This window comes from Schistocerca nitens, chromosome 10 (assembly GCF_023898315.1).
Source record: "Schistocerca nitens isolate TAMUIC-IGC-003100 chromosome 10, iqSchNite1.1, whole genome shotgun sequence".
Lineage (NCBI taxonomy): Eukaryota > Metazoa > Arthropoda > Insecta > Orthoptera > Acrididae > Schistocerca > Schistocerca nitens.
The window spans coordinates 79,002,133-79,028,020 of record NC_064623.1 but is presented as its reverse complement, the minus strand read 5'-3'; the positions used below and the strand labels follow the sequence as shown (position 1 = coordinate 79,028,020).

The window sequence follows — 25,888 nt, the reverse complement described above, 5'->3', positions numbered from 1 at the left end:
CATCTGTATGTCAGAACACTCCATGCAAAGATCTTTACAAATCTTTTCTTAGTGTGGACACTTACATGTTTATTGAGCAGGAGGTCCTTCTTATTTTGGAAGGCAGTCTTTGTCGGTGCTGTTCTTCCCTTGATTTCCTGAAGACATCTATTGTTTTTCTTCACAATGCTACTGAGATAGTGAAATTTGGTTACTTCCTCAAGTTGCTCACTGTGTCTTTTTATGTCAGTCTTACCTTCACCTCCTTTCTCATCTGTAACCACGACTATTGTCTTTTTGGTATTTGTTTTTAGTTTTAGTTCTGCTATCTCTTGAGTTAAAACAACAAGCTTTTTATTCATTTCCTTCTCTAAGTCTGCCTCTGTTGCAGTGTCATTGGCAAATCTGATGCAGGGAATATGCGTACCATTAATTTTTATTCTAGTTGTATTTTCTTTCATTTCTGTTAGTTCCTTCCTAGTAAAAGTATTAAATAATTAGGTTGAGAGAAGGCACCTGTGTCACACTCCCCTTTTGATTTTTGCTTCTTCCTTGCTACTATTAATAATCAAGTCCTACTTTATGTATTGCTTTAAATAAGTAAAATTTTTGATGGATGTGACAAGAGTGTTCTATAATCTATACAGTCCTCTGCATTTGACCTCTTGGGTAGTGCAATTAGTTCCAGTTTTTGTGATGTCAAGTGGGATGATCCTCCACTCATAACATTTAGATACCACAGTAAACAAATTAGTTTTGAAGTTGTCATTGCTGTTTTGTAGAAGCTCTGCAGGTATGTCATCTGTACCCATTGCTTTATTTGATTTTAACCTATTTAGTACAAGGAAGAACTCTCCTTTTTATGACTGATCCTTTATTGTTTTCATAAATTAACTCTTCATCATCATTATACTCATATCAGCTTCCAATTCCAGCACTACAGTACAGGTCATCAATATCCTCTTTCTATCTGTCACATATATCTTTATTACCAGCCATTTTAAAATAATTGCATGGACTAAATTAAGTAAAAATACAGTATCTAAGCAATTTCTTTTATAACATTATGTATGCCAAGTTGTTTAGCTTCATTTTCCATAGATCATTTGCAAAGTAAATCATAATGGTGCGGAGCAAGTGTTTTACATTCACATTACAAATTAATTTGTAAATGTGGCTACATGCTGAACATTTATAAGACGTGGCTGCTTTCTTTCTTGCTTTCTTTTTTTATTTTTTAAGAAATGTGTGAGTTAGTAATTCCTATCCACCACTTTTTATATAATACAGGTTTTCATCTGTCTTCAATTAGCATAATATAGTCATCATTATTGCTGTCAGCATTCTGAAAGCTGCACTGTACAAAATGGTTTTCAGAAACACATAAAAATTGTAAATTGACTTTAATTATAAACAAATGCATAATGTGGCAGTTTTAAACAACATTCGTTGAGATAAACACTTAATAGGATTTTATGCCATTCTGCACTTTTTCAAAAGGAGAGGCTCCCTTTCCCCTTTTCCTACTGAGTCAGAATCACAAACAGTTTAATATATAAGAAACCAGGAGGAGGAGGAGGTTGTTGTTGTTGTTGTTGTTGTTGTTGTTGTTGTTGTCTTCAGTCCTGAGACTGGTTTGATGCAGCTCTCCTTGCTACTCTATCCTGTGCAAGCTTCTTCATCTCCCAGTACCTACTGCAACCTACATCCTTCTGAATCTGCTTAGTGTATTCATCTCTTGGTCTCCCCCTACGATTTTTTCCCTCCACAATGCCCTCCAATGCTAAATTGGTGATCCCTTGATGCCTCAGAACATGTCCTACCAACCGATCCCTTCTTCTGGTCAAGTTGTGCCACAAACTTCTCTTCTCCCCAATCCTATTCAATACTTCCTCATTAGTTATGTGATCTACCCATCTAATCTTCAGCATTCTTCTGTAGCACCACATTTCGAAAGCTTCTATTCTCTTCTTGTCCAAACTATTTACCGTCCATGTTTCACTTCCATACATGGCTACACTCCATACAAAAACTTTCAGAAATGACTTCCTGACACTTAAATCTATACTCGATGTTAACAAATTTCTCTTCTTCAGAAACGCTTTCCTTGCCATTGCCAGTCTACATTTTATATCCTCTCTACTTCGACCATCATCACTTATTTTGCTCCCCAAATAGCAAAACTCCTTGACTACTTTAAGTGTCTCATTTCCTAATCTAATACCCTCAACATCACCCGACTTAATTCGACTACATTCCATTATCCTCGTTTTGCTTTTGTTGATGTTCATCTTATATCCTCCCTTCAAGACGCCATCCATTCCGTTCAACTGCTCTTCCAAGTCCTTTGCTGTCTCTGACAGAATTACAATGTCATCGGCGAACCTCAAAGTTTTTATTTCTTCTCCATGGATTTTAATACCTACTCCAAATTTTTCTTTTGTTTTCTTTACTGCTTGCTCAATATACAGATTGAATAACATCGGGGAGAGGCTACAACCCTGTCTTACTCCCTTCCCAACCGCTGCTTCCCTTTCATGTCCCTCGACTCTTATAACTGGCATCTGGTTTCTGTACAAATTGTAAATAGCCTTTCGCTCCCTGTATTTTACCCCTGCCACCTTTAGAATTTGAAAGAGAGTATTCCAGTCAACATTGTCAAAAGCTTTCTCTAAGTCTACAAATGCTAGAAACGTAGGTTTGCCTTTCCTTAATCTTTCTTCTAAGATAAGTCGTAAGGTCAGTATTGCCTCACATGTTCCAGTATTTCTACGGAATCCAAACTAATCTTCCCCGAGGCCGGCTTCTACTAGGAGGAGGAGAAGATGATAATTGACAGTAGTCTCAAAGACTGCATGTTAAATGAAGAATGAAGCAGAGTAAGCATTAAAAAACTGTGGAAAAAGGAAAAAGAAAAACTTGCCTTGTCTTAAGTATGTTTTCTACAGGTGATCAAGATGTTGAAGAGATTATCAGATTTCTTTGTTTGATGCCTGAAAAACGTATATATTATGCACAACTTACTTTTTATAAGTCATACAATATAAAAATGTTGACATGGGACATGAAATGAGTGACTGCCAGAAAAAGAACAAGATTGGCCACAACTGAAGTGAATGGTGAATGACAGTTCTGGGGACAAGACCAGCTGTGATCATTCCCGGAATGAGACTGTTCGCGATGAAAGTGAACAGTGAACCACTTTTTCTTAGAAGTCCTTCCTCAGTCCTCCTGTTCACTTTAGAGGACAGTTCCATTGGACCCATTCGGTCACGGACGACTCACGTCTACGTATAACTGCCTTCTAGTTTCTGTACAAGTTTAAAAAAAGCTTTCACTTCCTGTATTTTATCCCTGCTACCTTCAGAATTTCAAAGAAGGTATTCCAGCCAACATGTTCAAAAGTTTTCTCTCACTCTACAAATGCTGTAAATGCAGGTTTGCGTTCCTTCAACCTATGTTCTAAGATATGTCATGTGTTCCTACATTTTGCTAGCTGCTGTGGCCGAGCAGTTCTAGGCGCTTCAGTCCAGAACTGCACTGCTGCTACAGTCGCAGGTTTGAATCCTGCCTCGGGCATGGATGTGTGTGATGTCTTTAGGTTAGTTAGGTTCAAGTAGTTCTAAGTCTAGTGGACTGATGACCTCAGATGTTAAGTCCCATAGTGCTTAGAGCCATAGTGCTTCGATAACAGGCCCGTCATAACATTGGTCTAGTACGACCGTTGGTGAGTAATGTCTGGCCACACTGTTGGCAAATGCAGCATACAGCGCACGCGCAGGAGAGTCGCTCTGCAATTTTTTGCAGAGGAAGTTTGAATATGGCACCATCTGTCTATCTGCAAATCATTGCGCATGCGCAATTTCCACACCTGTGCTTTCTTCACGTGTGTGTTCTAGAAACGAGGTGTTGCCGTGCGGATACCGTCAGTCATACCTATCCACCAGCTAGGTTGAACCACCTGAAGATGTCAGACAGTTATTCTGAGGGAATATTGTGGAATTTGCACAACATGATCTGGCGGCAAACCCGTGAAGACTATTTACAAAGGTATTTCTTATTGTGGCAGGATATTCTCACGGAATTACAGTCACCAATTTCTCCTCTGATTGCAAAAATATTTTGTTAACAGAAGTGTATAGGTGTTCATTTTTTTCCTCGCGCCGTTAGAGTGTTGAATACAGAGAATTATTTTGAAGGTGGTTCAATGAACCCTCTGCCAGACACTTATGTTTGATTTGCTGAGATGCCATTTAGATGAAGAGCAGTGTTAAAAATCTATGTGTGAACATGCACTTGGAGAAACGTATTGAGAAGTGCCATGTAGTGTTAACCACACTGAGCTGCAGTAGCATTGTCTCTGCAGGCATTTCAACAAAGGACATGTGAAAGTACTGGTTATAGTGTAAAACACAGTTTAGTTTTGTTACAAATTGTGATGTACAGCAACTGAGGCAGATGTGTGATGTCATGCAACTGTATGGAACAACAGAGGCTGTAAGGAGAATATGTATTCATGGCAGATTCCAATTCATTTTGGATGTAAAGGAAAGTGCTGGTCATGGGCCAAATGCAAGTTGACAGTAGACATTGTAGATGGATCATGACAAATTTTCTCACAAAATTGGGGTCTGTGCTGGAATTGGCATTGGAGAAATTGAAATTGATGAGAACAGTCTTAAGTCAGCCATTCCTAAAGATCTGACTATGTGTAAAATTTGGGGCTTTGTAAATTAACTGCTAGATTGAAAGCAACAATGGCAAGGAGAGGTTTGATTGACTCGTATGTCTTAGATCCATCATTTCTGCCAATTGTCATGACAGGGAGTGACAGTTGGGCTACCTGTCTGATCAGTAGTTGAGTAGATGACTCTAATACTCAAAGTACACTCTGTATGTGTCAGATTTTGAAAAATATCTGACATTTTGTGACATCTGGGGACAAATTGGTTTTTGATGACATTTTGCGTCTACATTATAACATAGCCATAACTGGGATCTATCTACTGGAGATAATTTTATTGGTGGATAAAGGTATTTTGTTTGTATCTTATTTTGTTTTGTAGTGACCATCCCTGAATTTTATCTTTCAGTTTCTTATTGACTTTACAAGGGCACACTTTTTTAATGTTGCATGAGCAAGTTTCAGTTTAATGTTGAAGCACTAAGGAGTTTTTCTGAAGCTTTTACACCTTTACATTGATTTGATGTTAAAAAAAATACTTGCTGCAATCTCTCAATTTTGGTGGTCGTTTTATAATTATATAATAACGTTAGCATACTAAGTTTTTATCAGTTTGGAGCAAAAAATTATGTTTTTTGTTTCTTCTTTTCTAGTGCCATCAAGGCAACATTTCCCCGTCTTGCAAAATTGGTGAGTGTTCTAAAATTTACATTTGATAGTATATTTAATTAAAGTAATTGCTTGTAGTGCTTGCTATGTGGTTCAGTGTCATGCGTTTATCAAATGTGGCACTAAATGTAAGTCACCTTAGGGAAAACACTAAAAGAGTCATTTAACACCATGTAATTCTGCTCCTGAATGTGATGACTGTCTGGATTTGATTAGAATGCGAGTCCACAAGATTGGGCAGCTACATCACACCTGGGTTAAGCCACTCACTGAGGATTTGACACACAATTTTACCAAATTGTGGGGCTGCTGCTGATGGTGTTTTACGTACTGCTTCAACATGTCCCGCAGATTCTCTGTGGAGTTCAAGCAAGGTAATTTTACAGGCCAGTCAAGATGTATTAGTGTGGGGGAGTGTACAGAAAACCAATAACAATTTTTTTCCAGCCTGATGAACTTTCCTGTTGTTGCCTTGAGATACAGTGATGGCAGTACCCTCTTGTAGGTGACTGACTGCAAATGTTCGTCACATACAGTTTACATCACACTGTTCTCTTGTTAATAGATTTGGATGGACCTTCATTCATTGCCTGCAGCAATTCCTGTCAGGTTTGGAAGCGATTTTGATTCACAAGCCATGAAACGTGTCTTCGGTCCCACTCAGTCGCAATCTTTTTCTGACCACAATTCAGATGTGGTTACATGGCTGCTTGTAGGCACATCGAGCAGTTCACTGCGAAACACCCACAAGTCCATTAATGTCACACACTTATGGCCTTGTACACAGCCCAGTACTATTTCCCCCCCCCCCCCCCTCCCCCCTTCACATCCTTACATTTACCCACGTTTACATACAACGTTCGCTTGAAACCATTTCAAAAAGCCACCCACCATTCAACACCGTGTGACCAGAAGGATTGTCATTGAAGAGGTACCAGTCCTTTGATCACATTTGATTGTGTTAGATTTTTACTCCAGTGTGTTGTCTTTGGTTGCCTCGGTGTTAGCTTGTAGCAAGAGGTTTTTGTAAAATCTGTGAGACATCAAACATTTTTAAGAGTTCTTGGATGTTAGTATGTCGTTCTGTCAGTACAGAACACACATCTGTTTAGGAAAACAACCACTTCAATGTAACTGCCACTTTTGTAGTAGAAGTAGAGGAACCTAGTGGGAGGACCCAGCACTAACAACCTTCTACTCATAGAAAGGAATTCTCATTGCTTTTAACTTTCCCCATGTATCCCAGAAACTAAATGCTCACCAAGAGGCATACCCCCTCCCTCCTCCCCCCTCCCTCTTCCCCCTTCCCCCTCCCCCTTCCCCCTCCCCCTTCCCCCTCTCCCTCCCCCCTCCCTCTTCCCTCCTCTCCCCTCCCCTACCCCCTCTCCCCAACCCCTTCCCCCTCCCTCCCCCCCTCGACACACACACACACACACACACACACAGTTCATTTGTTGTTGGAGACATCCTTTTTACGTGATACATTGTTCCTAATTCAGAACAATTTCCTTCATCTGTCACCTGAACATGTTTCCTGTACACTCTCTTGTATCCTAGATCTTTCTCTGTTGGTGAAACAATAATTAACGTCCAGAAGCTCAAGTTTTTTTTATAAGACTTTTTTTCTTTTACAACTATTGCTAAATATTTGCTCCTTTATGTCTGGAAAACTCCACTAAAAAAGTGTCCGGTGAATTGGTGTTTGATTTTCATTGACTATTTTGGTAAATAATAATTAAGGTCATTCCATATGGACAGAAACTGATGGCACCTGGACTGTAGTCTCTCGGACACAAATGGAATTTACTGGCAGTGACAAATACAACACACATGTGCACTATGGAGCAATCCAACTAAAAGCTATGTGAAGGAAAGAACATACTGAAGCAATCACATCAGTGATGTCAATGTTCATGGATTGCATAATGACGCCTGAAGTTTTTTGATGAAGTTGTAGTTCCAGTTCTGTGGTAGAAATGGGAGGAAGACAAACTCCAAATTTGGACAAGTGAAATGAAGTTTTTAAAAGCCTTATTAGGAGGTAGAGAAAGTTTGATATTAGATAAGGGCAGAAAGTTTGATATTAGATAAGAGCCTTACAGTGGATGACTATTTACTAAATTAAAAATTATCAACATAAGGTGGTGTGAACATCATCATGGGTACATTTTTATAAATTACCAGCAAGAGCCATGAATTATGCTCCAAATTAAGAAAACGTTATCCAGGAAGGAAAGGACATGAGACGGAGCTTTATAAGTTGTCTCTCCTATTTTTGTCTTCAAAATCTATAATAATGTAACATATTTTATTTTGCCACTTATGTTATAATTTCTAGCTACACATTTTGCGAATACTAGTGTTTTTGTTATATGGTGCCAACATGATAGTGTTTGATGATGTGACCAATATCAACTTGCATATTGAATGATGAAAGTCATAGAGTTGCTGAATACTGAAGGTGAAATGCAAATTCTTATTTATTTTGTTTTGTGGAGCTACTTTAGTGGATATAGATAGAAATGCAAATGCCATTACCTGATCCAAATTGATGCAGCTAACACATTGCTACAGAGACAGAACCAAATAGTGGGAGAATGTGAATGTGTTCAATGCTTTGGAGGAGGTATTTTTTTTTTAAAAAAACAGCTCTTTATGTGTGCACACAACCCCCCCCCCCCCACACACACACACACACATATTCAAAGAGTTTGCCATTGAGCCTAATATTAAACCTGTCAGGAGTCTGATGATCTTGTAATTTTCAATATCTTCTCTTCCTTCTCATCAGGCATACATTATATGATATTGCACGAGAAGTCCTGGCAGAATTGAGAAAGAAAGAAAAATATTATGTATATATGGCCCCATGGAGCTTACTATCTTCCTTGTTAACTAAAATATTACAGCATTAATGACGGCTTTTTTCGAGAGATGGAGACTTTATCTCCATAATGGAAAGCAGATGCCAACATTGACGAAAAGCACCACAGGAATAAAACTTAACTCACAGTGGGCAAACATCAAGTATGTTTTTCTCTGCTACAGACGTGCTCTCTGCATTCCATACTGAGGGCAGTTTTGTTGTTGCTGTACTGCTCCCCAAATACTGCCACATGTGTAGGGAGATGGCATTATAGCCACTACGAAATACTAATCATGAGATTTCAAGAAACCTGTTTGCTGAAATTATTATTATTTTTATTTATTTATTTTTTTTTCTTTTTTTTTCCCCCAGCCTGAAATGTTAGGTTTGGTAAAGGACTGAATTTCTCTTCATTATTCATAATAGTTACTGTACTGCATCAATTTAAATAAAACACAGGATGAAATTTTAAAGAGTTTGCAGAGGTAAGAGCGCACTGTGTAAATTTGGTGCATAGTTGCTTTTAGCTGGTATATTGCAGTTTGTGAAATGAAATGTTGATAAGATATCAAAATTGATGGGTTACCTCAGATTGGGGCCAGTAAAATTACAGGAGCAGAGAACATCATGTGAGGACAACTCCCAGTTGTGTAATTCAGAGGAGTTGGTGGTGGAGAGAAGGGCCCAGATGGACCAAATTGTGAAGCAGCCATTGAAACTGAACATGTTGTGCTTAGCTGTGCATTGCACCACAGAATGGTCACATTTGTTATTGGCAGTGGCCATTCATCCTTTTAGACAGCAGGACAGTAGTCATACTGATGTAAAAAACAGTACAGTGTTTGTAGCAGAGTTGGTATATGACATGGCTTCTTTCACTGGTGACATGGCCTCTAATGATGTAGGTTAAGCCTGTGACATGACTAGAGGAAAAGGTGCTGGGTGGGTGGGCAAGTCTTGCACTCGGGTCTTTCACAGAGATATAATCCATGTGACAAGGCAATGGGAGTGGGATGATGTAGGGATGGATTAAGATGTTGTGTAGATTGAGTGGGTGATAAACACCACTGCAGGAGGAGTGGGAAGGATCTTAGGTAAGATTTCCCTCATTTCGGGTCACAATAAGAGGTAATCAAAGCCCTGAGGAAGGATAAGGCATTAGAAATCTATTTGTGGACTAGGTTTGGAGGGGTAGTGCCTGTCTGATGGTAAAAGTCATTATTTCGTGTTTAAAACCACATAATATGAGTCTTCTTGAGGTTAAAGCTTAAACTTAGCTGTGGACCACTCGTAGGGCTGCTCAACTATCACCTGAGCTGTGTCTGCTGGGGTCGAGTTTTGGTCCTTGATCAGTGTGCTTCAGTTGTGAATAAAAACATTACGGTTTTTGAACTGCTCCTTTAGAGTCATTGGAAGGTCTTTTATGTTGGGTGGAAATAAGAGTGAGCCTGGTACTGATTTCTGTGGTACTCCAAATGTGTTCTCCCATTATGAGGTTATTTTTATCCCCGAGATACTGTCTGCATTCGTTACAGAGGTAAGATTCTATCCCTGCAAAAGGGATCCCATTAATGTCGCAACACTTTAATTTGCTAAGTAGCATTTTGTGATCCACAAAGTGAAGGCTTTGCCAAGGTCACAGAATATACCAACAGGATATTTATCTATTTTGTTTAGCTCTGCTAGCTATTCATTTGTGATATCTTGTATTGCATTCTGTGTGAAGAATCTTTTATGAAAACCAAATTGAGAGATGGTCAGTAATCAGTTAAATGAGTTAGTTTTCTATCATGGGCCAGTTTTTAAACATTTTTGAAAAGAATGGAAGGAGTGGTGTAGGCCTGCAATTAGAGGTAGTTTGTGTATCTCCAGTTTTGTAGATGAGTGTTACTACTGCTTATTTAAGTCTGTGAGGAAATATGCCTTGAGCAATTTTCTAATTACAAAGATAGTTTAAGGTTAATCCTGTCAAGTCAGAACAAGATTTTATTATTCTGCCAGAAAAACTGTCATAGCATGAAAAACTACTACTCTTCAGTGACCTGATGAATTCTATAGTCTCCTTAGGTGCTGTACTTTTTAAACTGATATGTGTTGGTGGTTAAATGCAATGTACGCACAAGTAAATCCAACACATCTGTATTTATTACTGGGTGCAGTGTTTGCAGCCACTGTGTGTTTAATTTGGTGGCCAATGATTTAAAAGTGTTACTATTTCGTGCAAGATATTTTCTTGGGGCTCAATTTCATTTGTTCACTATTTTCATGTGTTTCTTGTTTAATAATGTTATTCTTGCTTCTGTTCAACTGTACCTTTGTTTGTTGTGGTGGAAAATAAGACTTAACATGCTGTAGGAATATGTTTAAGAATGTAATTTCAATTTTCCACCAAGTCAGACTGCTTTATAAATTTCTCCAGAGCATTGTTTCTATAATTTCTCTGTAAACACTATAGTTAGTCATTGTCTATGATTCTGCAATACAGTACTTTTCTTCTGTGATCTGTACTTAAACTGGTCAGTAAAGCTTGTTGCTAATATTTGACCATCATGGTCGGACATACCATTGACTGTTAATTTTACATCTAAATCACTGCAGGTTGTTGGTTCTTAAAGCAAAATATCAGTAGCTGTTGCACTATGTTCTTCAATTCTCATACGAAATTTTCTTGTGAAAAATAATCCGAAGGTGGACATCAAAACCTCTACTAAATAAATCACCACCATTTGACTGTATATTACTGTTTTTTTTTTTTTTTTTTTTTTTTGAACAATCTCGTTTTTTGCTTTTACGCCTTTATCAATTACATTGTGTAAGTTATTATGCCATTACAGTAATATACCATCAAATGGCAATGTATTCTTTCAAAAAAAAATACTGTATGACTGTGGCTCAGCACCATCACAAACTTTTTAACTGGTGCCTTTATTAAGTACTGTCAGAAGAAAATTGACATTGCAGTTGGCACAGACAATAATTTTCCAGTTAAGTGCATAAACTTATTAAAAACATCGCCAGCTACTTTATGAGGCTTCAGATACTTGCTCCCGGTACTCTGCGCACTGTCAGCACCATCATCTTGTGTGTTTCCTGGTAGACTACTATGACACAGCATTCAAAAAGCTATTAAAAACAATATTAAACAATGGAAAATCCAGGATGGATGCGCGCGCGCATGCACAGAGCTGCATTTGCGTGAATGTGTACATTCACGCAAATGCAGCTCTCTCACGCATGATCAGTGTCTTTGGCGAGGCCACATTTTATCTAATAGATTAGTTAATTCTACACAAAACCTAACCTCCATTATCCATAGTAAATCAAACAGAGGAACATGAGTGGGGAGAGAGAGAGAGAGAGAGAGAGAGAGAGAGAGAGAGAGAGAGAGAGAGAGAGCTGAATTCCTAAGTTATTGTACTCACTGATCTATTGTTTATAGTCTCTTGTGATAAGGAATTTTTCTTCCGGAGTTTGTTAGTGACCTCTCAATACTTTTTGTTTGGTCAGCACTTAGTTTGGAATGCACTGGGTCAGGTAATAAACACTGCCAGTTTTGAACATAATCCTGCTTGTCCAACACAGTTACAGCATTGCCCTAGTCCATGGGTAAGTGACTGATATCAAGATCCACCCAGAGTGTGAATCCAAAGCAGCCCTCTCAGCCACTGTAATATTACTCTTAGGCGAATCTGCTTCTGCCGACACACTACAGGCTTCTCGCCTAACCTCCTCAGAACAGTCTGAAGGTTGCGTAAAATCAGCCTGCTCAAGAGAATTAATAAAATTGACAACTGGCAAATGCTTGGGTGTCAGAACAAAGTTCAAACATTTTCTTAGCATGGATATAGTTGTCACACAAAGCTTTTCCACGATAATGATCACTGAACTTAAAGATATAATATCATACTTTGATCTATGGAAATATTAAAACTTGGCTGAATGCTGGGCAGTGAAAGAATAAAATTCTCTGTCATGCTATGGCTGGGAAGCACCATCCAACTGAGCCCAAGAAAATGATTAAGTTATCAAAGCAATCGTCAAATTAACTGAGAATAACTCTTTGGAAACAAAATTCAACTAGCAGCCCCTGTAATTAATCCTTTCATGAACAAGAGCTAAGCCAACCCATTGCTTGATTCAATTAGTGGCAGGAAAATTTATGTGATGTACAACTTTCGCAAAACTTGAAACAACATTACAGTCTTGACACTGTAACAAAAACAAAAGTACACATTGCAATCTCATGTTTTGCTGCATAACTTTATATATCTTCAGCAAGCAATGATACATTTTCTCCATGTTCAAACAACTTAAGGAATGCAGCTGGGTGACGTCTTCATCAATAGCCGGTATTTCAACAGGTGAACACCCTCTCATTTTCAAGCCGCAAATTCAGTGAGGTAGCACTGTGCAAGGAAATTTGAAACCTCAGTTGATGGGGCTATGCTGATTGTGAACCATAAATGACTTGTTCAGAAATGTAAAACACACACACACACACACACACACACACACACACCTATGAACAGCAACAGCTTTCTTAATGAGATTATTCTCCTCCTTTGTTGCATAAGAACCTTATGAGGATTATTTGTTGTATTTTCCAGACCACGTGTGCATAAGGTGACTTTCCCTTTATGATCCAGTAATCACACATCTGAAACAGGGAAATTTCTCACTCCACATCACATACTACTTAAGACACACCCAGACAAGGTGTCAGATGTCACAGTTTAAAGTTCATCAAAACAACAATGCAAAGTTCAAAATCTTCATAGTGCACACATAAACAGGCATCTCTAGATGGCGTGTATGACCCTAGTTGTTTTTGCACCCTAAAACAAAACAAAGAATATCCTGATGGGTGTGCTACCATCCACTTAGGTTGTAGTGCATAAAATTTGATCTTCCAGTGTGGAATACTGAATGCTCCCTCCTATTTATGGCAAAAGTTTCTTTAATACTGCTGGTCGTGTACCTTTCCACTTTCACCACATTTTTTGCTGCAGCTGTTATAGCATTAGTCTTTTCTGCTGCCACCATGAGGAGATTAGTCAAATTTATCTTCCAGATAAAATGCCTGGCCAAATGGAACAATGGCTTTGTTCACAGGGTGGCCATAATAAGGATCTGGTTTTCCAGGCACTTGTTTTGCAGCTCTCACATTTCTTGCTTTGTCCACCATGTGTTGTGATAGAATGTTGTGCGAGATATTTTTGTTTGAAGTGGACACTAACCTACCGTAACTGTTAGAATTTTCCATTGTCAGATGTACACAATTCAACAACTGCAAAGTTGAGCAGGTTTTTTTTTTTTGTTTTTTGAAGAGTGTCGTCAGTTTCATTGCGCTGTAATCGTTCCCGGCTTCAGTAAATTCTATTTGCGTTCATAACTATATGCAGTCTGCTTTAAAAGCAGAACCAACAACAATCACTAGTGTTGACTAATGGAATTTAATTCTCAGCCTACACACACAAAATCTCTTGTCATACTTCATCTTGTACTCTGTTGTGACCTCATCTTGAAACATTTAGAACATGGGTTGGTAGGTTTGATATGGACGAGGTACTGAAGTAGCCATCTTTTACGTGGAGTTCAACATCGAGGAAGGTGGCTTGTTGGGTTGAGTAGGACCAGATGAAGGTTTGAGGTTCTGGAGGAATGTGGATAGGATGTCCTCACCCTCGATCCAGATTACAAAGATGTCATTAGTGAATCTGAAAGGGGTGAGCTGTTTGGGATTCTGGATGTTTCGGAAGGATTCTCTGGGTGGCCCATGAATATGTTGGCAGAGGATGGTGCCATGCGGGTGCTCATAGCCATACCCCAGATTTGTTTGTAGGTAATACCTTCAAAGGAGAAGTAATTGTGGGTGATGATATAATTGGTTATGGTGACTAGGAAGGAGGTTGTTGGTTGGAATCTGTTGGGCGATCGGGAAGGCAGTGTTAAATAGCGGTAAGGTCATGGACATTAGGGATGCTAATTAAAAGGAGGTGGCATGAATAGTTACAGGCAAGGGAACTGTGTAGTAAAGGAACAGAGTGGAGAGGGGTAGGAAATGGTTGTTATCGTTTGTATAGAAGGTTAGGTTGTGGGTAATAGGCTGAAGGTATTAGTCTACAAGAGCAGAGATTCTCTCAGTGCGGGCACAGTAACAAGACCAAATGGGGCATCCTGAGTGCTTGGGCTTATGGACTTTAGGAAGCATGTAGAAGGTCCTGGGTGGTTGCATTTATGGACTTTAGGGAGCATGTAGAAGGTAGGAATGTGGGAAATGGTAGGGGTGAGGAGAGACATGAACTCCAGGGAGAGATTCTGGGATAGGCCTAAGGATTTGAGGAGAGGCTGGAGATCCTGTTGGATTTCTGGAATGGTGTCACTGTGCAGGGTTTGCAGGTGGATGAATCTGACAACTGTGGTAAGAACAGTGGTGGAGCCTTTATCAGCAGTTAGGGTTATAAGGACAGGAACAGTTTTTAGGTGGTGAATTGCAGTTCTTTCTGCGGATGTAAGGTTGGTTTGCATGTTGAGGTATTTGGGGAATGATGGTAAGGCAAGGTTAGAGGTTAAGAAATTCTGGAAAGCTAACATGGGGTGATTTGGAGGTAGTGGGGATGGATCACTGTTGCATGGAGGAGTGAGTCAGGCAGTTTTCAACATTGGTCTTTGATTGAGACTGATTGGTAGGATTGGTGGTGAAAAAGTGTTCCCACTGTAGGGACTGTAAGAATGAGAGAAGGTCTTTAACAGGCTGTCCATGATTGAATTTTGGAGTGGAGCAAAAAGTGAGGTGTTTGGAAAGGACTGATATTTCTGTAGGGCTAAGGCTTTTGGAGGAAAGGTTAATGACTGGGGTTTGTGAGCTGTGTGGGGACATGGGGCAGGTTTGGAGGTTGTAGAGGTGTTGGACAGTGGTAATCCAAGGTGGGAGAGGGAAGTGAGCTGAGTGGATAGTTTTTTGAGGTGGTATTGTGCATGTTGTTCTAGTTCTTGGAGGCCAAGAGTTCAATGTGTGTTATGGGATCCAGGAATTTGTGATTTCATAGCAGGAGAATTTTATGGATGGAGAGAGAGTATTGAAGGAGGTTTGGGCCTTATTGATACAGTTTTTGCATGACTATGTTGGTGAGGCTAAGAACAGGCGGAATCTGAATAAATGGAGGTCATTATGGAAGGAAGTGTGGCAGGCGGAGATGGGTAATTTGATGGTAAGTTCATTTGGGGAGATTCCATGAGCTAAACAACAATGCAGGAACAGTATGTAGGACTGGGTTCTGGTTAGGAATAAGAAACTTTCCTGTATTGATGCAGACGTAAAGAGTAAGAAACCATGGTGGTAGAAAAAAGGCAAAAAAAAATGTAAAAAAAAATTCACCTGAGTAGGCCCAAATATGTAGGAAAAAATCAGAACAAGGATGAAATGAATGAAATAAAGAGAAACTAGATGAAATCTGAGGGAGTTCTTCGATAGTGAAAGGTGAAAGACAACTGAAATTGGTGTGAAGTCACAAAGAGATCAAAGAAAAAATAATATAAATACAATAAAAAAAATAACATAATGGCATGTCTGTTGGTGAATAAGTGTGAAGAAGTGGGGGGGAGGGGGGGGGGGGCAGCAAGCACTGAGGCCTTTATAGACGTCAGTTACCCGCTCAACCTCGTACAAAAACAAGATCTCCCGTGCCTTATCTCTCCTGTCACCCACCACCTCCCAAAGTCCCACTGTCTAGCCACAGAGAAGCATTCCTCTTGTGACTCAGTACTGCTGAGGACTGGAGCAACTGAATTACATTCTCTGCCAGGTTTTTGACTACCTCTCATTGTGCCCTGAAAAGAGGAATATCCTGCACACTGTCCTTCTCAGTCCTCCCAATGTGGTATTCTGCTGCTCACCAAACCTACACAATAGGCTCTTACATCCCTACATAACCCCTGCTTCTAGCTCCTTGTGCCTTGTGGGTCATATCCCTGTAATAGACCGAGGTGCAAGACCTGTCCCATACATTCTCCTACTACCATCTACTCCAGTGCGGTCACAAGCATCACCTATCCCATCAAAGGCAGGGCTACGTGTGAAACCAGTCTAATGATTTACAAGCTAAGCTACAACCACTGTTCTACATTCCCCCCAGGAAGTCACTCTTTGGTGAGTTTTTCCCTTCCATGCTGCTTGTCTATCCTCTTGCTGTTCTTTTCCCTTCCCTTGGGGAAAAGTCTGGGCTGTTTTTGGAAATTATTCTACATTTTCAGTAGTCAGTATCAGAATACTCTCCATTGTTTTTTATTTCTTTTTTCTTTCTTCATTCATCTTCTCCTATCCTTCCTCCTTCGGCGTTTGAGGTTCCTGTTTTCCTCCTACTTCCCTGTGTGCTCCTGCGTGTGACGTGTAACAGGTGACTGGAAATGCGTAATTCCCAGCCCGGGCTCAACAGATAGGATTTGCACTTACATTGCCCGAGTTGCTACCTTCTGAAATTGCCGATTGGTCCCTCTGTCAGGTATTCGGGTCCCCCTTCTGAAGGGGATCCCGAGTTGGAAGGAGCGCACCATCGGAGATGCTGGCAGTTGTGGGGGATTTTCTCACAGTGAGCCAATCATCTTCACAATTGACTGCTATGAAACGTAAATGGAATGAGGCTAACGATTCGAAGCTCCTCCCAGCTGCACCGTGGTTCCTTGTGGTTTCACGTACTGAAGACGGTCAGTTTGTCACAATGGTAAATCCGTTTATTATTCAGAAAGATGTTGGTGCAACTGCTGGCACTGTGAAATCCTGCTCTCGTTTATGCAATGGAACTTTGCTGTTGGAGAGTACTTCTGATTCTCAAGCATAACAACTGCTTGCAGCTTCATTCCCCCACGGCTATCACGTTCATGTCAAGGCCCATCGAATGCTAAATTCTTCCCTTGTTATTTACACGAGGCTGCTCGATGGTCTGACCGAGGCAGAAAACCAAATGTACCCCTATGATCAGGGTGTCATGGCAGTCTATCAGGTGATGAAAAAAAGTAGATGCCTCTTTAGTGCTCACGTGCACTCTCTTTCTCACTTTTGATAGAAATATTCTTCTGTCAAAGATGAAAGAAGGTTATGAAGTTATCACAGTCAGACCGTATATTCCGAACCCGATGCGCTGCTACCAGTGTCGAGAGTCCTGCCAATACCCAGCCAAATGTGTGACCTGTAGTACAGAGGGTGATTGCCTGCCTTCTCCTCCCCACTGCATCAACCGCAGCAGCAATCGTGCCGCCTCCTCCTGCTATTGTTCTGTGTATCTCAATGAACGTACTGTCCAGGAGATCCGGGCGAAGGAAGAAGTGCCTTACCAGGTTGCTCGCATGTTGTCGGCTAGTCGCATATGCTGCATTCTACTATCTGGCACCTACAGTAATGTTCTTGCTACATCTTGCTCCACGAAGGATATGGCCACACAGACATGTGACATCAAATTTAGCACTGTTTTCATGAATTCGCCCAGTGTTGTGGTAGCGTTCCCATCTCCTCCTCCAGCTGTGCAACGTGCTACCAAACTTTCACCTCATAGGGTGAAGTCACCAGCTACACAACTGGCAGGCCGGAAAGAACAGAAGGAATGCTCACATGAAGACTTCATATGTCCCTCCAGTCAACAACATCTGAGTCTTCCTCTGCCAACAGAAAAAGCGTCAAGAAGTCAAACAAAGGCAAATGGTCTTCTCCTTGCCAACTCGAAGATACTCTTCGGTGGTGTCACTGCGTGATACCCGCGCTCAGGCAGTCTCCGTGTCGCCAGTGCGTACCACCTACCGTTTTTCTGACCTGGACTCCACAGGTGACAGAAGAATGTCAAACACTTCTGTAGACCTCATGGAGCAGGATCCTCTAGCCTCTGTGCCCTGTAGCAGTGAGTCTTCAAAGGCTGGCACTCGGCAGCTGTCGAGGTGACACCCTCCATTTTTTCCTCGTCATTACTTTCCTCCAACGGAACATTTGCGGTCTCCAATCTAACAAAGAGGATTTACAGTTGTTCTTAGAATTTCAGCATCCATTTGTTCTCTGCCTTTAGGTAACAAAATCGCGTCCTCACAATCACTTTGAGCGCCCACATTTCTTCCCGGTCTGTTTTGACCTTCCCTCCGAGGATGGAACTCTGTCATGTGGGAGTTATGCTGCTCATACGGGATGACATTCATAGTCAATCCATCTCCCTGGCAACCCGCCTTCAAGCTGTTGCAGTTCGTCTTTTCCTTCCTCACTTGGCCTTTTCCCTTTGTACCATATACATCCCTCCGTCATTCAGTGTCACCAGGGCAGACTTCCTCCAGTTTATAGGGCAACTACCTCACCCCTTTTTGCTGCTCGGTTATTTTAATGCGCACTATCCCGTTTGGGGTTCTCCCAGAACCTGTCCGAGAGGTGCGCTCTTGGCTGACCTTCTCTTCTGCCTTAACACGGAAGCTCCCATATTCCTTTCGGACTCCAGGCACACCTGTTTCCTTTTGGACATATCCTTCTGCACTGCCCACCTTGCCCGTTGTCTCGAGTGGTCCGTTCTCTCTGGCACATACTTGAGCAACCATTTCCCTTGTGCTATCTTTTGCTGACACCTATCCCATCTACATGCACACCCAAATGGCAGCTTACTAAGGGCAACTGGAGACTTTACTCCTCCCTGGCAACTTTTGACGAACATTTCCCCAATCGTGATGACCAGGTAGGATATCTTACGAACGATATCCTTACCACCACAGAACGTTCCATTCCTTGCACTTCCTCTTTACCACACCGTGTTCTGGTCTCTTGGTGGACTGAGACATACCGTGACACAATTTGTGCACGGAGACGTGCCACCCGCATTTTTACTGTCATCCTATGATGGCAAGCTCCATTCATTATAAACAGTTGCATGCACAGTGTCATTGCATTCTTCAGGATAACAAAAAAGCTGGCTCGATTTCATTCACTAGTTCTTTTAACAGTTCCAATCCCTCTTCCGTCGTGTGGGCCAACCTCCGATGGCTCTCTGGAATCGGGATGCGTATCCCAATTTACGGCCTGACAGTAGCAGACGATATCATCGTGGATGCTATTGTTATCTCGGACACCCTGGGCTGCCATTTTGTGGAGATTTAGAACTCCTCTCACTATCACCCTGCCTTCCTCCATCGGAAACAAACAGAGGCGGCTCAGGCAATACCCTTCCCTTCTCAGAATCGTGAGTGTTACAATGCCGCCTTTACTATTAGGGAACTAGATTATGCTGTCACTTCATCCCGATCCTCCACCCCAGGGCCAGATGATGTTCACTTTCAGATGTTGCAGCACCTTTCTCTTGTGGGCAATAACTTTCTGCTTCATACGTGCAACTGAATGTGGGCAGAGGACACATTTCCCAGATGCTGATGTGAAGCCAGTGCCATAGCCATGCCTAAGCCCAGTAAGGACAAACACCTTCCTTCCAGCTATCGCCCCATTTCTCCCATCAGCTGTGTTTGCAAGGTGATGGAATGTATGATTCATACCCAGCTATTACAGTGGCTAGAGTCTCGCAATTTACTAACAACTGCACAGTGTGGATTTCAAACACTCTGTTCTGCTGTTGACCATCACCTCACTTTGTCCACCCATATCGTGAATAGTTTTCTTCGTAAATCCCAGACTGTGGCGATTTGGAGAAAGCCTATGACACCTGCTGGAGGGCTAGTATCCACCGTGCACTCTAAGGAGTAAGCTCACTGAGGAGTAAGCTCATCAGAAAATAACGGTGATGCATATGTATGTATGAAACAAACACAACAAAAGAAAACTTTTCTTGCTACTGGTGTTAAACAGTCTCACGGAAAGAATATGGGGTATTTAGATTCCCGTGCCTCGACTCACATCACTAAAGATGGAAAGAAGCTCCATATTGTCAAGCCGTGTAATAGTTAAGTGACAAGCATGGGAGGTGATGACTTAGTAACAGAGACTACTGGAAGTGTTGATCTGACCTCCTATACTGGTGATAAAACAGTAGAAGAAGAAGCATCTGATGTCATTCATGTCCCAAACACAGCTGTAAATTTGCTCTCAGTAAGTAAAATTGTAAGCAAAGGGCATAAAGTGACTTTTAACAAAAAAAATTGGGTTCATCTACACTGCAGAAAGTGAACCAAACGCCTAAGAGTGGCATCTATTGTTTAAATACATGTGAAATGAAACAGTGCTACTATACAAAAGATACTGGATTCTTATGGCATCGCAGGCTTGGACATATGAATTGTAAAAGTATGCTACGTTGTCAAAGGTTTCGGCAGGACTAAATGGAGATATTGTGGTGAAGGATCCCTGTGAGTTGTGCATCATGGGAAAACAGTCACGTCTCCCATTCAGACCTAGCAAAAGGTATTGTAAACATGGCTTAGACTTAATACATTCTGATTTGTGATTTGTGTGTGGGCAAATGGAGACAATCTATTGGTGGAAATCATTATTTCAAAGAACTGTGACTGACGCCCGAACAACAGGGACTTACATACAGTGACAATAAAAAATAGCGCATTGAGAATGGCTAACTACTAGCCGAAATCTGGATTTGCATAATAAAATCTAAAAAGGACAACTGATTGCTGCACTCTATAATTTATAAAATCATTATTTTCTCTTATTTATTGATGATTTTTCAAGATTCAGTTTTGTTTATTTGTTGAAGAAAACATCTGAGGTAACACAGATATTTGGAAACCTCAAAGCCATGATGGAAGAGCAGGCAGGGAGAAATATGTCAACGATGAGCTAAAAGGATTTATGGCTTCTAAGGATATCATCCACCAACTTACAGTATGTTATAATCCACAGCAAAATGGTGTTGCCAAGGCTAAGAGAACATTGGTTGAAAAGGCTCATACTACGATGTTCGATGCTAACCTACCGAATGAGTATTGGGTCGAAGCTATGTCTACAGCTACAGCTGCGTACCTATCAAATCGTTTACCATCCACCACACTCAGAGATAAGACGCCATATGAACTTTGGCATAGGAAGAAAGCCTTTTTTATCACATCTGGGAATTTTTGGCTGCAGTGCAGTGGTTCACATTCCAAAACCCCATTGCAAGAAGTGGGATAAGAAGTTGCAGAAGTCAAAATTTGTAGGCTACTGTCAGGCAACCAAAAGCTATTGATTCATCAATATGGAGACTATCCAGATAATTGTCAGCAGGGATGTAAAATTGCTGGAGGATGGGAGTTTCTCTAGTTTGAAGACAGAGGAACATTACCTTGGGATTGGAACAAGAAGCAGTTCTTCAGGACATCAGTACTTCACAAACTGAAGAAGAAATTAAATCAGAAGACAGTGATAATGAATCCTTTTATGGCTTTGACAGTGATTCAGTAGAAACTGAAGCTCAAGACAAGGGTCATGAGAATTGAAACATAGTTCAAGAGGTTACACCTCGAAGGTCAAACAGAGAACCAAAACCCAAGACATGGCCCAATCACGTTACTTACTATTTGGAACAAGGACTTCCATGTGAGGACATTGATATCAAAGAAGCTTTGAAAGGGGCAAATGGTGAAGAATGCAAAAAAGCAATGAAGAAAGAATTTCCATCCATGGTTCGTAATAACACATTTGAAGAAGTAGACCTGCCCAGGGGACACAAACCACTCACGACTAAGTGGGTATTAAAAATAAAGCCTGGGACTAGCAGTACACCAGAAACAGTTAGGGCATGTCTAATTGTAAAAGGATGCACTCAAGTTCCGGGTGTTGATTATCAGGAAATCTTCACACCAGTGGTCAGGCATACATCCGTTAGATATCTCTTGTCAATGACAGCTCGAGAGACCCTGGAGATTGACCGTGTTGACATGACTACTGCTTATCTCTATGGAGACTTGAATGAAGAAATTTATGTCATTCCACCAGAAAATTTTGTAACTCCTGGAGGCTGAAGAAAGCTGTTTATGGACTCAAACAGGCTGGTAGAAATTGGGATCAAAAAATTGATGAGGTATTAAGAAAACTGAAATTGAATAGATCAAACACTGATCCATATATCTATTTTCACAGAGATGGCACCAAACTAGTCATCATAGCTTTATATGTCGGCGAAATGTTATTGTTCTCTAATGACAGAAGTTTCTCGAATCAGTTCAAAAGTTCCTTGAAGAGATTTTTTGAGGTAAAAGATTTAGGACAGGTATGCCAATGCCTAGGCATGGAAATTAAACAGGATTGTGATAAAGGAAAAAATTTGGATCTCCCAGAAATCCTATGAAAAAAATTGTTCCGGAGAAATTTGAAATGAGTGAAGCCAAGCCGGTGTCAACACCACTTGAACTTGGTTTGGACTTCGTAGCAGCCGAATCAGGTGATATCAAGCTACCATGTCAAGAAGCAATAGGAAGTCTTCTATATGGCATGTTGAGTCAGGTGTTATTAATATTGAACATCTGCCTTCTGAAGAAACGTTAGCCAATGCTTCCAGAAAACCATTTGGCAATGCCAGACATGAAACGTGTATAAGAACCGGTGGCCTTGTGAAGTAAGTGGAAGAGCGATAGGACATTTAGACTTCATAATTTGTGTCACTATTAATTTAGGGGACTTGTTAAGGTATGTAAATTGATATCGGCAGTTTTCTTTTTTTTTTACTCCATTGTGTTGTAATTATTTGGTGGTTATTATATATTCTGGGGTGTTTAGTTCTTGTTATACACAAACTGATTAATTAGTAATGCCTTATTTTAGAAAGCTTTCACGTTTATATTAAAAATGTTCAACAGATATGATGAGAATGTCAGTGTATCCACACTTTGGTCTCAGCCATTTTGGGCTTATACCACAGTACTGATGTCAACTTGAGGGTAGAATCCTTTGCAGTATCAGAGTCAGCAGCTGTGGATCACATCCACGAGAGGCACAAAATTCAAGAGTTGATTTTAAAAAACAAAAGTTCCAGAAGCAATGTGGCATTTTCTCTTTCTCAAGATATGTAGTATCCTACATAATGCCTGTTAAATTCTCAGAATTTTTCTGTTTGGTACTTTTGAGATGATGAAAATAGAAAGCAATTGCAATTAAGAAATTAGACAAAGAAGTTAAAAAGTAAACATTGTTTATAAATCTTGTTACACTGAAAAGTGAAAGTTCTCCTTTCCAGACACTGTAATGCTGTGTACTAGTGTTAATAGGAAAAATATAAAACATTGAAATTGTCTGTTGATATTTCACCACTGAAGGTACCATTCCTATCAGAATATTATCATCTTTCAAATAAAATACAACAAAACAGCTTTTCCCATTCATTAATATTTTATCAAAAGTCACACATGGAAAAAGTCAACCGTTTTGCCACCAGTGGTGGCATATATTGTGGACCATGAATGTTTTACATAAAACCGTATAAGACAGCTTACTTACCAGTACTCCCTGCCCACCCGCCCTCTCACTCACTCACTCACTCACCCTCCCTCCCGCATGCCTGAAGTAGTGAGGAGTATTCAGTAAGTGAACTTCCACAACAATGCATTTGTTCTTGACATTACTTGACCGCACTTGCAAACACATCTGCAAAATTGAAAAGTGGTCAATGCAGAAATGTCATGCATGCACCAGGTAGATGTGAGAATCATTAGACAGTGGTTTATAAACTGAAACAGGCCTATCATCAATGTCAATGTATTTTTAATTTTGACATAAGGTTTACAGCCCCAGTGGAATGATGATTTCAATCTTCAACACCCTCAATCTTTCTTTCCGTTCTTCATTGACTTAAGTTATCACAGAACCGGCTTTTCCAGTGCACAAGAAAAATGATTATGCTGTGTCTATGCCTGTGTTTATGACCTTTTTAAAGCTTAAAAATTTTTTTTTCCTCTCTGAATAAACATGACTTCCAGAATACAGTGAAGTATTTTTATAAATTTATTCTTATATATTTTTAAAAAGTATAAGATGTCAATTATAATAAATTAAGTCATTCCATTGCCTAAAACATTACTTTTCTTGTATTTAAATCACTATAAGTATACCTTATATGTTTTATGAAATGCAGACTAGCAAAACATGCATTAAAGTTTCCTTCATTTACGTTGAATAAATAAAAAAAATTACGTGTATTCTACCTGACAGCTCTTATTTCTTTCTAAACCCACTGTGTGCATTCTATCGTCATTGTCATCATTAGCATTATCATCGTCATCATCATCATCCATTAGCAGTTTGGGTATCTCTGTTCACACAATGGACCATGTCATCTTATATCAATGCTTCCCTGGGGTTGATACTGTAGCACTTTGCCTGGCAATCTGTTCTCTAGCATGCTAAGAACAAGCTGGTGCTATTTAGATTAGTGCTTTGTTCATCAGATACTTTTATGTACCATTGTTTTCATACACATTCAGTTGTCAACCATCTCACATCCCTTAGGGAATGTAAAAAATTTCATCTGCTTACTGTCTACTCTGGCTTGATGTCAGACATTTGTTCTCATATAGGAACTTTTTTTTTATTTCACATTGTGAAATATATTGTTTCTTTCCTCATTTGCTTATCAACATTTCTTTGTAATCTGGTGACAAATTACTGAACTGCAAATGTAGAAAGTACTATATGTGCATATCCAGTGCTTGAGTGGGAGCAACACTGTCAATTAATGTGTGTTAGGATACTTGATGTTTGTACAATGACTGTTGGAAATCAGTGTTGCTTGAGAGGAATATTGTCAGTTAGAAGTTCTGAATCTCACAAGTAATCAGATCTGTAAAATGTGATAGAAAGTTATTTAGTTCTTCTTTGACATTCCCCACCAGTTGCTACTTGAGTTCAAAAGAATGAAATGTTTCTTTCATGGTAGTTAGGTGAAAATAAGTACAACATTTTATGTGGGTCAGTATAGTGAAGCAATACTATGTACATGTTATCCATAATGTGCACCTTGCCAGTTTTCTTGATTCCTCTGTCAACAATGCAACTGCAAGAGGTCCTTTGGTTGATAAGTGATTGCTCGATGTTCCTCCTCATGATGTTTTTGTTTGGTGTTGTGCAAGAATTTATGTCCCACCTATTCACTAGCTGCTTTCAGATTTATAAACATGTATTCATACCGATTTCCAATCTGTAGATTGCGACACACAATCTCTTTCACAACAAGAACTTGTTAATTGTTCTGTGGCGTTCCCATGTTTACATATTGTAGTGTGTGTAAAACGTCAAAGAATTCTCACTTGTATTAATGTTGTGTTTGGTCGTCTGACACATACACACATGCATACACAAAACTATGATAAGCAGTTGAACTGTTTTTCCCTTATCCCCTTATCTCTTATATGCAGGGTGATTTTGTGATAAACAAAATGTGTTGTTAGTGTAACATTTGTAATTGTATGTGTTTTATTTTGTATTAAGGATGGGACTTACCTACACACCACAGCACATCTGCCTTACTGGAAGCCGAATTTCATTGTGAATGGTACTGGTGACCCAGGTGAATTTGCTGACCAGTTCATCGAGCACTTTTTCACACTCTATGATGACCCCGATCGAATGAAACTCCGTGGATTGTACCATGAGAAGGCTTACTTCTCACTTTGCAGTTTATATTTGGATGCACAATTTACAACTCCCAATGCAAGGTAAAAGGAAAGTCAGTCTCTCTCTCTCTCTCTCTCTCTCTCTCTCTCTCTCTCTCTCTCTCTCTCTCTCTCTCTCTCTCACACAC

At 40.1% G+C, this 25,888-nt stretch overlaps 1 protein-coding gene across 1 annotated transcript in view; it reads left to right on the top strand.

Annotated features, from left to right (window-relative positions):
- The window catches only part of LOC126210206 (nuclear RNA export factor 1-like), a 194,203-nt gene that overhangs the window by 111,067 nt on the left and 57,248 nt on the right, over positions 1 to 25,888 (top strand). Inside the window, exons 10-11 of the mRNA XM_049939386.1 lie at positions 5,317 to 5,353; positions 25,576 to 25,802. Coding sequence (XP_049795343.1) covers positions 5,317 to 5,353; positions 25,576 to 25,802 — 264 coding nt within the window. The remainder of the gene's footprint in view (positions 1 to 5,316; positions 5,354 to 25,575; positions 25,803 to 25,888) is intronic.